This window comes from Petromyzon marinus, chromosome 35, assembly GCF_048934315.1.
Source record: "Petromyzon marinus isolate PM22_M1 ecotype Great Lakes invasive population chromosome 35, UKy_Petmar_22M1.pri1.0, whole genome shotgun sequence".
NCBI lineage: Eukaryota > Metazoa > Chordata > Hyperoartia > Petromyzontiformes > Petromyzontidae > Petromyzon > Petromyzon marinus.
Genome location: NC_133701.1, coordinates 1,905,145 through 1,920,424, shown reverse-complemented (window position 1 = coordinate 1,920,424; position 15,280 = coordinate 1,905,145). Strand labels below are relative to the sequence as shown.

The window sequence follows — 15,280 nt, the reverse complement described above, 5'->3', positions numbered from 1 at the left end:
TGATGGCTGCTTGGCATTTTGTGCCTTTGCACCTGTGCCTGGCAATTGATTTTAAAAAATGGCCGGAGCGTGCCAGCGCCGGGTCCAACGCAGGAGACGCCGAGGGCGCAGGCTTGGCCTACGCTGCCGTAACAGCCACCGCAGCCGAGAGTCAGCAACCCGAAGCTCTGGTGTCCGTACTCAGGTTTCCTTAGTGGTGCCGACCCGCTGTGGATGCGAGGTGTGCTCCAGGCCAAGCCATCTGGACAACACAAATGTCCTCTCCAAGGATGGTAATGTGGCGCAACGTCCAGGCATCTGTTGCTCATGTATTCCGCGCTCGTACAGAGGACGCGTGAGGGGTGGCCATCCCCCCCTCCTGGCCAAAAGCCCCCTGCCCCCCAACCCACCCTGTAATTCTCACATCGGTCTGCGGCTCAGTCCTTTATAGCCACTTAACGATTAGCCCCCCCCCCACCCCCTTGCAATTATGCGACTCATCACAATTAGATGAATCCTTCACAATTCAGTCTCATTCCATTCAGTCTGGTTTTCAGAGGTGGTCAGGGTCTCATTCCATTCGTTCAATTCCATCGTCTGCATTGACGAAAATATTTTTTTCTGACAGCGGTGAATGCAACACCGGTAGTGGCTCCTGGAATGCAGACGGAGCAAAGAAGAAACAATGTATCCCTACACGCACGATTCTACGCGTGCAACGTAAGCGTGAGAATCGATTTTATATCGAACGCTGACACAACGCATCGTTAAGTGCCAATGACGCTGCAAACGCAAGCAAAAGAGCGCTCAGAATTGTCGCGCGATGGATTTATTTATAGATTCCCCCCCCACCCCCTTTGGGATGTGGATGTTGCTAGAGGAACAGCGTTCAATGCCCTTCCCTCATTGCCCCGAGGTGGCGACGATGCCGGGCCTTCTCCACTGAACTTCTGCGGTCCTGTGGTGCGCGGCTGTTCCCACAACACCTTTCGCCAAGACAGCTGCAGTTTCACATAACGAGGCGGCCGGGCAGCACGCGTTTTGCAACAACATTTTTTCCTTCCTTGACATCGTAAAATCTTCCTTTAACAAAACACACATCTTTGAAGCAGAAGATGAGTCAGTGCTGGATCCAACCACATTTGCAAATGTGATTTGTAACTCTGATCCTTGCCAACCGTGTATAGATGGTTACATTTTAACGTGCAATTTTATTGAGGGAGGCGTGTTGTCGTGGTGTGGTACCAGACTGTTTTTGTTGTTATGTTGTTGCCTTGCCCGAGCTTGCATTTGATCATGAAAAATCGGCGGGAATGTATGTTCATAATCAATTTTTTTGGGTTAGATCGCGTTATTTCTAAATGTGTCGTAACCCTCCACCACCCGACATGGCCAATCAGCAAAAAATGTGTCACGTTGACAAAAGACAAATAGTTCACTACTTTAGCCCACCGGTGTGTTGAAGAGTGAATCCACAACATTTACAGTTTGAGTACTTTGAGTACGACGTTTCGCTGGTAATTACATCCAGCATCATCGGGCAATTCGCAAGAATGGTGAAGCCCTCGCTTGCTCCCGGTCTTAAATAGAGCAGCAGGGTGACGTCATCATTTAACTGGATGTAATTACCAGCGAAACGTCGTACTCAAAAACTTTAAATGTTGTGGATTCACTCTTCAACACACCGGTGGGCTAAAGTAGTGAACTATTTTGTCTTTTGTCAACGTGACACTTTTTTTGCTGATTGGCCGTGTCGGGTGGTGGAGGGTTACGACACATTTAGAAATAACGCGATCTAACCAAAAACGTTTATTATGAATAATATTGGTCGCAAAAGGCTACGTGTTGAACAGGAATGTATGTACTTATGCAATTTGTACTTCAATATTTTGCTACAACTTGCTGACCCACCCCTACTGGACATCTGTCCAGCGCCGGTGCGGGTGCTAGTGTGCCAAGCGCCATCAGCATCGGCTGGTCTGAGGTTGTGCCGTAAACACTGGCATAAAATGGGAGTGTAAAAAAATAAACATTGAAGATATTGGAATTGTAATTACAGTGATGAAATAGCGCCGAATATAATGACCAGGAAAAAAAGCAAGAAGCCAAAACTTGACCAAATCAATTACGTTTAAAAAACATGCAAAGGCTAATGTATAATGCTAATGTATGAAGCTAATGTCTAATGCTAATGTTGGGGAAAATTAGGTTTTCCCCTCATGGCTAAGTAAATTGAGAAAAGGCGCCAGACTGTGCAGTCTGGCTGATCAAGTGAGTACATAAGGAAGTGAGATCTGACAGATTGATATCACCTGACCGCAGCGGTTTGGACCAAACCATCTGCGGTCGTTGGAGGGGGTTGGCCATTCGAAGAACCGCCAGCACGACGTCGCGTATCCGACTCGCTGGGGACCGAGGTAGAGGCGGATGCGCGAGCACCTACAGGGAATGACAGTCGCACCGGGGCAGACTGGAACTAAAACTATGACGTGGGTAAAAAATGGTGACTTGGGGAAAAAAAAAGCACTGACTGCTTTACACCTGGGAAAACACTTCACTGCACCTCAGAAGTAAACGAATTTAAGTGAGCCCTAATAATCAATATGCAACAAGGACAGATTTTGTGATCGCCTATAGCGAATGACAATTACACCGTGCACAAATACTGCACTGGGTATGGGCAGTTAATTGATCATGGCGGATATGTGACGGTCGGATATGCAACGTTGCACTCGATGCTTTACACCAAAGTATAAGGTGCCAGACCCTCATTACACCCATGTGCATATTAATGGATCCCACTACAATCAGCTTAACGGTGCCAATAACAGTAAGTTTAATTGTGCGATTTCGTTGTCAGTGCTTCACAGGAAGAGTTATATCACACTGCTGTAGAAGGCGGTGCTGTAGCAGTGCTGTGGCAGTGCTGCGTGTGAACACGATGATCCTCGTGAGCATCATCTTTTGCCACATGGGTTGGCATACAAGCTTCGAGTAGTACGAAACTGCGATGCTTACACTTCCATGTGAATACAACGATGCCCACGTTCAATGGTAATGCATTCTCTAACACACTTTGGTAATGCTCTTCACAATGTCATCACTTAGGGATACCCCAATTATTGAGTTTGTGGGGCCCAACCTTCTCTCCCACTCTACCAATGGGTGTAACCATCTATCACTTATTTACCCGAGTCTATTCATCTTAATTACCAGATCCATCAAAAACAAAATACAAAACCATTTAGACTCACTAAGGGTTGCTTGACTGCACCAGGCCACGTCAGTATAAATGTGGATTCACGGATCGCTGTCTCTGCAGACCTCTAAGTGTTAGCAATTTGTATTTGTGGAGTTTCTCCAGGTACTCTGGTTTACACCCATGTGTTCAATTCATTTCTTAAAATGGAATTGGCAAAACATGTAAATGCAACACCCTTATATAACACTGTTTGATTGAGATTAAGTAAGCCTTCACTGCAATAAATTATGTTTTCGTACTTCGTAAACAACAAAGTAACTTAACACTTCTCTCTTGTTTTTGAAGTCCAAAAGTGCAGTATTGCACAATACATTTATGATACAATACGTTACAATCCGATGCGAATCGATCACGATTGAATCTGCAGGCTTGTGGATTGAGAATTATTTGACGGTCACCATCCAAAGCAAGTGAATGGGTCCCACTTAGAACAGAAACCTACACGACCGGCGATAAGCAACCAACGCGATTCGATCGCGCTTGTCGCACACCGCGGAAATCCAAGTTGACCACAAATGTGTCCGCTTCTTTTAGTTTCTACTCGCCCACTGAACTCTCAACCCACCCCTCCCCCCATGTTCGTTGAGAGGCAGGGGCTGGAGGGTGACCCGTTGCTCGTGAGAGCGGTGCTCCAGCACTCCGAGGTCATGCGCAGCGATGCAAAGTGTCTTGGAACAGGCCGACAACCTCATCGTCACGAGCGCTCTCGCGGCGTTTGTGGAGAGTTTTAAGCTGCATTTTGAGGATCAACTTGCGAACTGTTATCACTCTTTCAGGTTTACTAACGAGCACTTTTACCGAACAACAAAAAATATAAATTTCTGCTTATTACATTTTAGCGGATGATATTCACGTTAGTTTCATGCTATGCCGGTACTTTACTGTATGCTGCATATCACTGTTGGCTCCGACCTGATATCAACAACTTACAAAACCAAACGTTTATTGCCGCATTATTGTTTTAAGGGAGTTACGTTTCAAGCCGATCTCAACACACATCAAGAATTTTGTTATTAGGCTTAGAACTATCTGATGATCACTTCCCAGAGGAATATTCGTCACATTCTGAAAGAAAAATATATTTGTTTACATCTGCCTTGGAACACGCTTTACACTTTGTTACTGTGCTCATCAGATATCAGAAGCTAAGCTGGGTTAAAGCCTGGATGGTCCTTGGATGGGTCACCACCCTGTCCCTTAAACATGTGCAGTAGGCGTTGCTGGCAGCAGAGGGCAGTGCAGCACAACAGTGTTGTTCTGTACTCAACCACAACTTCACGAAACTGCACAAACCATCGCGGTGAAGTATGGTCAAACAACGCTCACTGCCTGCACGGCATAGGGAGGGGGTCCTCAACCACGATTTCAACTTTATGCTGCTCACCAGCAGTGTGTGGTGAACCTGTCCAGCAGACGCCACTAAGTTGCCCGGCACGATTGTTAAACGCGAACAATGAACACTTTCAGGAACATTCAGTGCAGCGCAGCAAAAGCGTGCAAAAAAAAAAGCATGGCGATGTCGATATGGATCGTGGTTAATAAAATAATAATCAGACCAGGGTCCGCTTCTAAAATTAAACGTCGCCCGTTATTTCTTTTGGCAATGATAAAGACGCCGCCGCCGCGTTTATTATTTAATTTGAAACAATCCGCCGTGACGGCTGCGCAACGATCCAGTTTGTTTTTATTAAAATTAGAACCTATCACCTCATTTGTAATATTCACTTCGGAAGAGCCAACAGCGCCAACGGAAACATATGGCGGCATAAAACATGCGCCCTACACATCAGCCGCATTAACTGCCAAGGTAGCTCAGGCGTGGAGAGTGGCGGCTTTACGATCATTAGACGCCAAATTCTATTCCCACATCTCAACCCTTCATTACTTTGGGGGGGGGGGGGTAGGTTTATTGTATCGCGGGGGTGTCGTACTCGCGTGCCGCTGGTCCGCATTGCCGTGCGTACAACCCACGGCAAAATGCAAATGCTGTGCCGCGTGGCCCACAGCCCCGCTATTTGGTCCCCGTGCACACCAATCTACCCCCCAACCTCCCCCTGCCTGCTGGTTATGCCGCGAGTGCTGCATTCCGTTCCTCGACCACGCATTAAAGATGCAGTCGACCAACTTGCAGAGTCAGCTGGAGTGGCTTGCAGCTCCAATAACTCTGATACCCGTGTTCTAAATCAGGGGAGGGAAACCGGTTCCCGTCTCAGGGTCCAATAGGACTTTCAAGAACCTTTGGCAGGCTACAGATTACCACACCACTTTGGCATTATCTAATAATAACGCAAAATATAATTAGGGCCCGTACTGCAATACTGCAACGGCTTCCCTTTCACCAACACATGGATGTCGGATCACTGTCGCAGTACAGGAGTTATACAAGCAGCAACGATGCTTCCGGTGATGATGAATGCATAATTTTCTGGCCATTTCGAAGTGACAGGCCTCTTGTGGCCCACATGAAATGGCCCAGGGGCTAGATAGGGCCCACGAGCTGTCAGCTCCGTGCCCCTGCTCCCATGGGGAACCAGGGGTAGGAGGCAGGAAATGTTTTGCACAGCAGCAAGACTCACCGGCCAGACACTCGTAGCGTGTGCCGTTCAGATCCACGCCATCATCCACAAACTGGCAGATGGAGAACAGACGGCATCCCCTCTCACAGGCCAGGGTGAGCCTCTCCTGCAGGGAGAACACATACAAACAATGCACATTAAGACAACGATACCCAATATAACAATGCAAAACCAAAAATTCCCCCCATAAAGCCTTAACAGACTGTTGGGGCAAGTGCTGTTAGCAAGCCCCTATGAAGGCTGGAATGGCACACGAGGGGGTGGGTGGCCAGTAACCACGCCCGGCCGCCTTTGTCTCCCTCGTGGCGATGTTTTACACACTGCACCAGGTACTCATTTGAGGCCAAGTTGACCTAAGGGAGGCCCAGGACCAGTTCAGATAATCGTCACTGCTGTTGGCCACGAGTGAGAATCGTACTTGGGTCACCGGGTTTGTAGCGCCATGCTGACCGCGATACGATCACTCCCCACTCGTATAACAATGCGCACACAGCCACAGACAAGCGTGCAGCTCAAAGTAAAAACGATTAGACGAGGCTACCTCTTCCTGTAAAGATTTTTCCGCCACGGCGAACTCTTCATTGAAATGCAACAAATTAGTTGGCAACGCTGCTGCATTGGCAGCGATGCACAAGTACAAATAACAAAAACTCAGCGCATTTCCATAAATAACACTGTGGCCGTGAAAGGAGAAGTATATCATAGGCAACGTTTCGGCCAATGGCCCTTCTTCCATGGCAGCTGATGCCGGGGGAGGGGGGAGTAATGGATGTGGACCAGCGTGGATCCTGACATAAACACAAGGAAACAATTCACAAACGCACACGCCACGCAGCTAAGGGTGAAGAGAAGAGACGCGCTCACCACAACGACAAGATGTTTTTTCGTCCGTTCCAGCGGCCTCTTCTTCTGCACATTGTAATCATTTGTGTCCGGGAAAGATTAAATAGGTTTGAAGTACGGATACTTGGAAAATCCGAGGGCAGTGTTGGTAGAGTTCCCAGTATCAAATCGGAAAATCTGAATTGAGCGCTCATCTCAGGTTTTAGCTGTGCACCAGCATCTTACAGCAGTATTGTGTCACCCACTTCATTTAAAGCAATAACGCGCTTGAGTTAATCTTCAGGAAAACCATGGAAAGGGCACACACAGCAAAGAGCCCCCCCCCCACCACCAACAAATAATTTGCTCAAGAGAATAATCAAAATCCGAGCTAAAAAAACTAACGAACACAACAAGAAGACCAGCATGGAACGATCAGCCAGTGAGAAGTTACCCAACTTAACTAAACATAAATCTCCCACCGAGGGCTTCATTTGTATCGACTCGCTACATTGCGGGGGCATGTTTGAGGTCAACTCGTCCTGGATTAAGTACCAGGTGACAGCCCAATTAAGGTCAACGAAAATAAAAGCAGAACACAAAAGAGATCGCCACAATAATTTATTCGGACACTTCACAATATCCTGCAGGGACTGCACGTCGCTGCAAACAGTGCAAAGTCTTTTTGTTTCCGGAGAAATTCTTTGCATTCCGGTGCATGCGCCACTTGGCCCAGCCAGACGACAGCGTCAACATCAGCGTCGACATCGCCAGTGTTCAGTGCTCTCAATGCTACCTTCCAGTCTGCTCAGAGGGCAATCCCCTTCCTCCACTCGTTGATGACCCGGTCTATCAGTGCACTAACCACTTACACGACCGATCTGCACATAGCGCACACGCGCGCAGACTCGCAGGACGTAAATAACAAGCACAATTGAATAGACGCTCACATGCAACATAAACCCAATAGACCACACACACACACGTGAAGCAAAGCCACAAGGATCACTCGTATAGCCATAAAGACTGCTCTGGAAAATGTTGTTAGAAACCACCGATGAAGGCGAGCATGGCATAGGATGGGGTAATGTGGCCAGCAACAACAAGCCTGGCCAAGTGCACATAGTTTTCACATTGTAACAAGGTACTCATTTAAGGCTTAGTTGACCTAGGGAAGGCTAAAAAAAAAGTTTCACATACCATTTGTCACTAAAGTTGTCAATTGCTGGGCATCAAACCCAGGTTTTCCATGTTTTTAGAACAAAGGTTCCGAAATTGGCTTCCCATTGTAACAAAATACATACATACAAACAAACACAATCCAACACACATGAAAACGCATGCAACACACGCAATACAACACAAACACATTTTCAACAAAGCAACATAAACCGCCATTGACCACAAATTGGTGGTTACATGAGCACGATGCTTGGATTGGGGGCGAGGTGCACTTTTGAAGCCACATAAAAAGTTGAAGGCTAGCTGGTAGAAGGTCACGGAGCAGACACAGGTGTTATGGTTATGGGTTAAATGAGTGAGATGACTGGCGGATGCACCACCTGCGCTCTCTCACTACGCCAACTTGATGTGTTTTCGCCGCCCGGCGCTCTGCTTATTGCATCGCCCCCCTCCGCCTCCCATTTTTGCCGGAGGGCGACTGCCTCCAACTGCCAAGCAGTGCCTCTCATGAAGCTTCTCCACAGCGGCTGATCGTGCCACCGCTGGTATCAGTTGTTGGCGAGTTAACTCATCTCCAAGTCCTCCTGTACCACATCAGCTCATCTTTGCTCTAGCCTGTGCCATGCCTGTTAAGCCCCCCTATCCGGCCAAACAAAATCTGCTGTGATATGTGGTGGCTGGGTATGCAGGCTACACGACCCAGCCAATGTATCATTGTAGACTGTAGGAGCCCATTGATGGAATCATGTCCAGATCTTTCAAGGCTCTTTCTAAGCTCTTCACACAATCCAACTTCGTTAAACCAGGATGGATCGTAGACAAAGTACCCTGACTATTTCAAGCTAGCACAGGTGCTTCTGTAAAAGGCATTATTTTGATTGAGAGGACATGGATTTTTGGGTGACAAACCGGGCAGATTCAACACAGCATTAAGACAGACGATGAATAGCAAATGCCACTCGACCAATCAGAGTGAGACACGTACCACTCAATGGAGCTCGCCATTAGCACACTGTCCTGTATGGAAACTCATCCACCCGCTCCGCATCCACCCCATCACTCATGGAGATCAGACAGCCACTGTCAATGGGGGGGAGGGGGATGCATCCTCCAACCTTTGAGAATCCTCAACCTCTGCAGGGTTATCCATCACCTGTCCCATGATGGTGTTTGGGCTGAGTGGCTCTCCCTCCCCCAAGACATGATAAAAAAAATACTTATTAAATCTGCAGACCTGATCCTAGGGGCCAGAGATAGGATCTCCATTCTTCCCATTTGGGCCAGTAATGAGATGGTGCTGCAAGTTACTTTTTTGCGCGAAATTAAAGGATGATTTGTAAATCGCAGGCTCTTGGGGAAATGTCTACATCATCTGTAACGTGCAAGCTCAGCTCGACGCTGTGATCTGTGAGCCACATGGCCACCTCGGCTCAAGCAGATCTTTAGAAAGTGAATCTTTAAAAAGTCTTAAAAACAGCCTGGACACGAAGTTCCAAATGTGTTCCAATCATGTGATAAATGAAACCCCAAGTTGCTAGGATTGCAGCCTTGTGCACAGCCTCACAAAAGAAAATCCCCCATGTAGCCTTAACAGACTGTTGGGGCAAGTGCTGTTAGCGAGCACCTATGAAGGCCGGTCTCGCATACACACAAACACACACAAATAAAAAAAACACCAAAATCAGCCATGAGAGCTCTAAGGTCAGCTTCTCTTGAGAGCTCACAGAAAAGAAGCAGAATGGACAAGGTGCAATGACACCAACAGACACGCACGCGGAATTCCATTTAGTTTCGCCATATGTGCCAGGTCCAGCTGCTCCCTTCACGTATTAAGCAATCCTAGTCCAATGCAAAGGAAGCAGCATATGCAGGGCTGCACAGGCAGATCAAGCTCCCTCTCCTCTCAGGAGAAGCAGCTTGAATGGGGCCAAAAGTGGCTGTGAGAAAACAGCCAGCACAAACGGCACACTTCTGAATCAAAAGCGAAGGCCTGGCCTTGGGTTAAGTCTGCGCACGTGTGAACATGGATATTATTAAGCGCAGCACTGATATATTACATTGGGCTTGCTACCCCTTGGAACAACTAATTATCGTGGAAGCACCCCGGAGGAATACGGCAGGCGATGCATTCGTTACGTTTGCTCGCCTCCGCCGCGCACAAATAACTGCCAACAACATCGTTGAACAAAGGTGCGGTGGCGTCAGAGAGAAGGGATTGCCTGGGCCCCAGATAGCAGCGTGCGTCCTGGCAGCCGGCTGAATTAGCATGCTCAAATCGGAGGCAGTTTGCACATCGCCAACAGTTTTGATTCCTGCAACAGCCATATCAATTATTCTATGGATTTGTTAACCTAATTAAGTTTTTAGAAGAAAAAAAAGGGGACATTTAATACAATAGGCTTTTTGCGCAGTCATTTGTGAAAGGGTTGAAACAATCAACTCGCTCCACTTGAAAACGCGCTGTAATCGTGGGGTACCGTTTATTATTATTAAAGAAAATGTTGGAAGAACCAAATGACTATTCTTGTTTGGCAGGCATACAATTAAGGTGCGGAATTGAGGTCAAGAACTGTTTGTGGATACTATGCATGCTGGACTTCTGCTTGCGATAGTTCCGAGAGGATAGCGTCAACAGTGATGGCAGCGCAACCCTGGAGGCTTATGTTTATAAATTAGAAGGCACTCATTAAAAGGGATTACTATCATCTTGTCAAGGGTACGAATTGCACGTCTGACAGAATGTGGAACGATTTTACTGTGAAATTCACCGCGCTTGCTCAAAGCAATTCCACCGACGCTCCCACGGCGTGGGATACAGTTGTTATTTCATAGCGTTAAGATTTTTTTCTCTAATAAAAATTTTACATTTTAAACCCAGTACAGTGGTGGCCGAGACTGTAAGACATGGCAAACAGAATCAGAATATTTATTTATACTGGAGGAATCCGATGAGCTATAAAGCTCTTTTTCACAGACCTCAGGGAGGTCTTCATCTAGCAATGGATTGATAATGATGGACGATGATGATGATGATGAATCAGTGCAAAATGAAATCTGACCAAAATTGCACCACAAAAAAATACTTAAAGAGAGGCTATTGTTGAAGAAGAATTTTCGAAAACCTGAGCAAAGACGCTGGATAGTGGAACCCATACCAGTCAGGCACTGTGTAAAGGTCCTGCAAAGCGTGCTCCGTTCACCACAGCTCGAAGGTGAGATACTGATAGAATTAGAAGACGCTGATGATTACTGTGTATTAACATGGGGGGGCGGGAGAGTGGGGTTAGTGATGGTGCAGTGGTGATTTCACTGTACCACAAACCTGTGGCTTGAGTTGATTCCTGGTCATGGCAAACAGCAGTCGCGAGTGATATCCGCCTGGTACTGGCCCCCCAGCCCCCCTTCAACAGCCCGCATTGACCGGCATGGTGAAGTATGATCATAAAAACCCTCACGGCCATCGGGCGGTGAGGGAGGCCCTCATCCAGCAATGGGTTGACAAAGGGTGTGTACATTCTGATTTTAATAACATGGGATGCTTTGGGCCTGACCTTTGCTAGATACAACATGCAGACCTCTGTTAGATGAATCAAAACCTCGTTGAACTGGAGGCAGAATCGGTGAGATTAAAATGGGCTGTAATTGGCAATGAACAAGCTGAAGAGCAAGACGAGTGAGAATGTCAGCCAAAATGAGAGAAAGTCAGAGAGGATGACAAACGCCGAGATGGAGTGACAAAATCAGTTCACGCGGAGGAGGTGAATTGTGGCATCACAGGGCCGTGCGGGACCGCGATGGTGTCGGGAGGGGCCTTCATCCAACAGTGGATAGAATATGGCTGATGATGAAAGGCAATTGAACTGCTGACTTCATGCAAACTAGTTCTGTGTCGAGCACTCTGACCACTCGGCTATCCAGCCACAAGCACAGCTACCAATGAGCGGGAACAAATAAACGCAGTGTACCATGGCTCTGTGTTTCTATGATTTGGCCAAGATATGCTACCATGTCGTTCAAAGATAATTTCTGAAAGAATAAAACTACGGAAAGACACTCTGTCAATGACAACTTCAGGAAAATTCTGCCGTTTGCCCATGGAAGCCCCATCGAGTCTTAGGGCTTCTCCCTTTTAGGAGAATTCTGCTTTTGGATGTTTTTGCCAAATTCCACGAATGACTGTTGGCATGCGGAAGGAAATCACATGCCGACGAAAAAAAACAACCCATAATTACGAGGGAATGAAACTAAAAACACTGCACTGATGGGTTTAATCACCCATTTGCTGTCGGGTCATTTCCTAGACAGCCCGCAGCCCAGCAGGTTAGGGAGTTTCACCAATCTGTGCGACCCACGAAAGCTTGCTGGCCACGTGCTAGCCATCTGTGAAAAAGAGCTTCATAGCCCATCGGATTCTTCCAATCTAAATATTCTGATTCCGGATTCCAGGCATGTGCCACCAAGTCCAGTATAATGATGTAGGTACTGTATGCTGATCATGATGACAGTGCATCAGTAGAGATGTATAAGGGACACACTATATTGCTTTATATGGCCGGCTAATTGCCTTTGTTGTGAACATTGCATTGCTTGATACGGCCAGCTAACTTCCTTTGTTGTGAATTGAAAACACGCTCTCCTTTATCGTTTAAACTTCACAATTTCTAATTGCGACAGTACAAGCGCTCAGCTGCTGCGATGTGAAAGCGTGTTGCAATTAACGACCGCGCAAATGCTGTGTGCTTCCTAGACGAAGGCTCACAGTTGCGCTCAAGAGCGGGGTGCCACACTCAGTTACCGTGGCACAATTAATTTAACCCGTTTGTTCAGCACAGGCTTGCATTGAACGCTACGCAATCTGAACACCACCACCACCTTCCGTCAACTGACAAACATCCGAACCGTGACAGCGCGGTGCTCTCACGGTACGGGTGGTGCCTTTTGTCCAATGCCTATTTACTGTGCCAAGCCAGAACCTAAATAAAAAAATATATTTTACGAGGTATGGCCCATTGAGCTATTCGGCTCTTTTTCAGAATCGACCTGGCCAAAAATGATAGCTCAACGAAGCGGCGGAGAAATTTATAGGAGCCAAATACTCTTAAACACGTGTTTCTAAATGCGATGGCAAAAAAACTGGATCTGGAGAAAAATCTATGCGACCACAGGGAGAGGACACACGCGCAAACTCCAAATAGACAGTGGTCAGGGTCGGGATCGAACCCACGACCTCCTGTATACCTAGCGAAGGTAGTTAACGTCTTGCCACACTCGTCCTATAAGACGACATCCAAATGTTGCTCGGGGTGCGAGGTTAATAATGTTTTGTCTTGCACAGTACATCAAGGGCACAGTACATCAAGGGCACAGCCTGATTTCTGCGGTAACGACAACCTGGTGGTGTCTCCGAAGCCACGCCAGGCTGGTCCGGCACGAACCCCGGCACAGTTCAGTTGTGCCAGTGGGAAAAAAAAAAGTTACGGCAGCCAGGTGAATGGGCCCAGCATTGTAAAGTGACAACCGCCTTGCAAGCACAAAAATGTTTAGGAGTGATAGCCCGACACATGTTTTTGTATTTCGCCGCAATAGTCTGTTGTGACAAACAAGTTAGGCAAATGAAAGACGTACGAACAGTAAAAAGTGAACAAATACGTTCAAAGGTTTCCACCGTGAAAGGGGGGGGGGCAGCTGCCCAGTAGGAGACAACAACAACAACAACAACCGCCATTCGCCACTAAGTGGCGCCAGGCCATGTGCACCTTGAGGCCACGTGAAGTGTCGAACGCCCACTGGCAAGAGGTCACGGGGCAGACCCAGATGCCACAGGTCGACTGAGACGACTGGCTGATGCACCACCTGTGCCCCCGACTGTGCCAACTTGCTGTGCTTTAGCCACCCGGCGCTCGTTGTTTTGAGCGTTGCTCCTCCGCTCTCCGTTGTTGTTGGAGGGCGACTGCCTCCAACTGCCCAGTAGCGTTCTTCACGAGCCTCCTCCACAGAGGCCGATCTTGACACCGCTGGTACCAGTCATCTGCAGGTCCACTCAGCTCCACATCTTCCTGTACCACATCACTCCATCTCTTCTCCAGCCCGTGCCGCGCCCGTTTAGACCCCTCGATCCGGCCGAACAAAAGCTGTTTAGGCATGCGGTGGCTGGGCATGCGGGCTACATGGCCCAGCCAATGCAGCCTTGCCTGCCGGAGGAGCTCACCAATGGGACTTTATCCAGATCTTTCAAGGATTTGTGAGCTCCTCACACAATCCAGCCTGGTTAAACCCAGGATGGATCGTAGGCAAGCCAGCCTAAATGTTTCTAGCCGGCGAAGATGTTCCATTAAGGGGGCCCACGTTTCGCAAGCGTAAAGGGAGGGAATGACCGTGGCCGAGAAGACCTGAAGCTTCGTGCGGAGCAACAGACCAGGTAGCTTCCACACAGCGTTACGCAACCAATGAAAATATAATGCCGCTCGACTGATTCAGAGCGAGACCTCTGCTATTAAACCGGAGCCGGTCATGAGCACACTGCCCAGGTATGGGAAACTCCCCACTCTCTCCACAACTGCCCTATCACCAATTGGGAGTTGTGGGGGTGGAGTGTCCGATGGTACAAAATACCCAGGCAGGTGCTTAGTTTTGGTGGGGATGATGGTAAGGCCCCACCTCTTAGTGACAAGCTCCAGGTTCAGCAGCAGCGCCTCCAACTCCTCCTCTGAGTGAGTGAGCAGCAATTACCAATCACAATTACCAGATCATCGGCATACATAACATGGTTGAGCAATAGGGAGCCATGCCTTGACCACACCTGGGCATCGATCAGCCTCGCATTGTATCTGGATCAGATGGAAATTCCTCTGGTACAGCTATTGAAGGCTCACAAACTACGTGGTCAAAATAGATGTTAAAAAATGTGGGAGCAAGAGAACATCTCTGTCGCACCCCAAGGTGTACAGGGAATGGCTGACTCCCGGCCACGTAGTTTTACCCCGGCCCGCTAACCATCATGAAGGTCCTTAATGATCATGAGCAGAGGGTCAGGGACTCCGAAAGCACGAAGAACAACCCAGAGCCCAGGCCTACTGAAGGTATCATAGGCCTTGACCAGGTCAATAAAGCAGAAATGTAGGTCTTGTTGGAATTCCCGACACCTCTGCTGTAGCAGACGGACAGAAAATATGGCATCTGTGCAGGACCGCCCTTTCCTGAAACCGCATTGGGGCTCCGCAAGCCTCTCCTCAGCGTGCCTAGCAAGGCGATGTTGAAAAATCCTTGCCAGGACCTTTCTCGGCACACTGAGGAGTGAGATGCCCTTGTAGTTGTTAGTCTGTGCGGTCCCCCTTCTTAAAGAGGGGGACCACCAGGGCATCCTTCCAATCCTGCGGAACCCGTCCAGTGGTCCAGACTGTTGTTATGATGTCATGAAGGGCAGTCTGTGCACAAACGCCACCCTCCCTCAGCATTTCGC

At 48.0% G+C, this 15,280-nt stretch overlaps 1 protein-coding gene across 1 annotated transcript in view; it reads right to left on the bottom strand.

Moving 5' to 3' along the window:
• The window catches only part of TMEM59 (transmembrane protein 59), a 61,614-nt gene that overhangs the window by 23,825 nt on the left and 22,509 nt on the right, over positions 1-15,280 (bottom strand). The window contains exon 2 of the mRNA XM_032965940.2: positions 5,818-5,923. Coding sequence (XP_032821831.1) covers positions 5,818-5,923 — 106 coding nt within the window. The remainder of the gene's footprint in view (positions 1-5,817; positions 5,924-15,280) is intronic.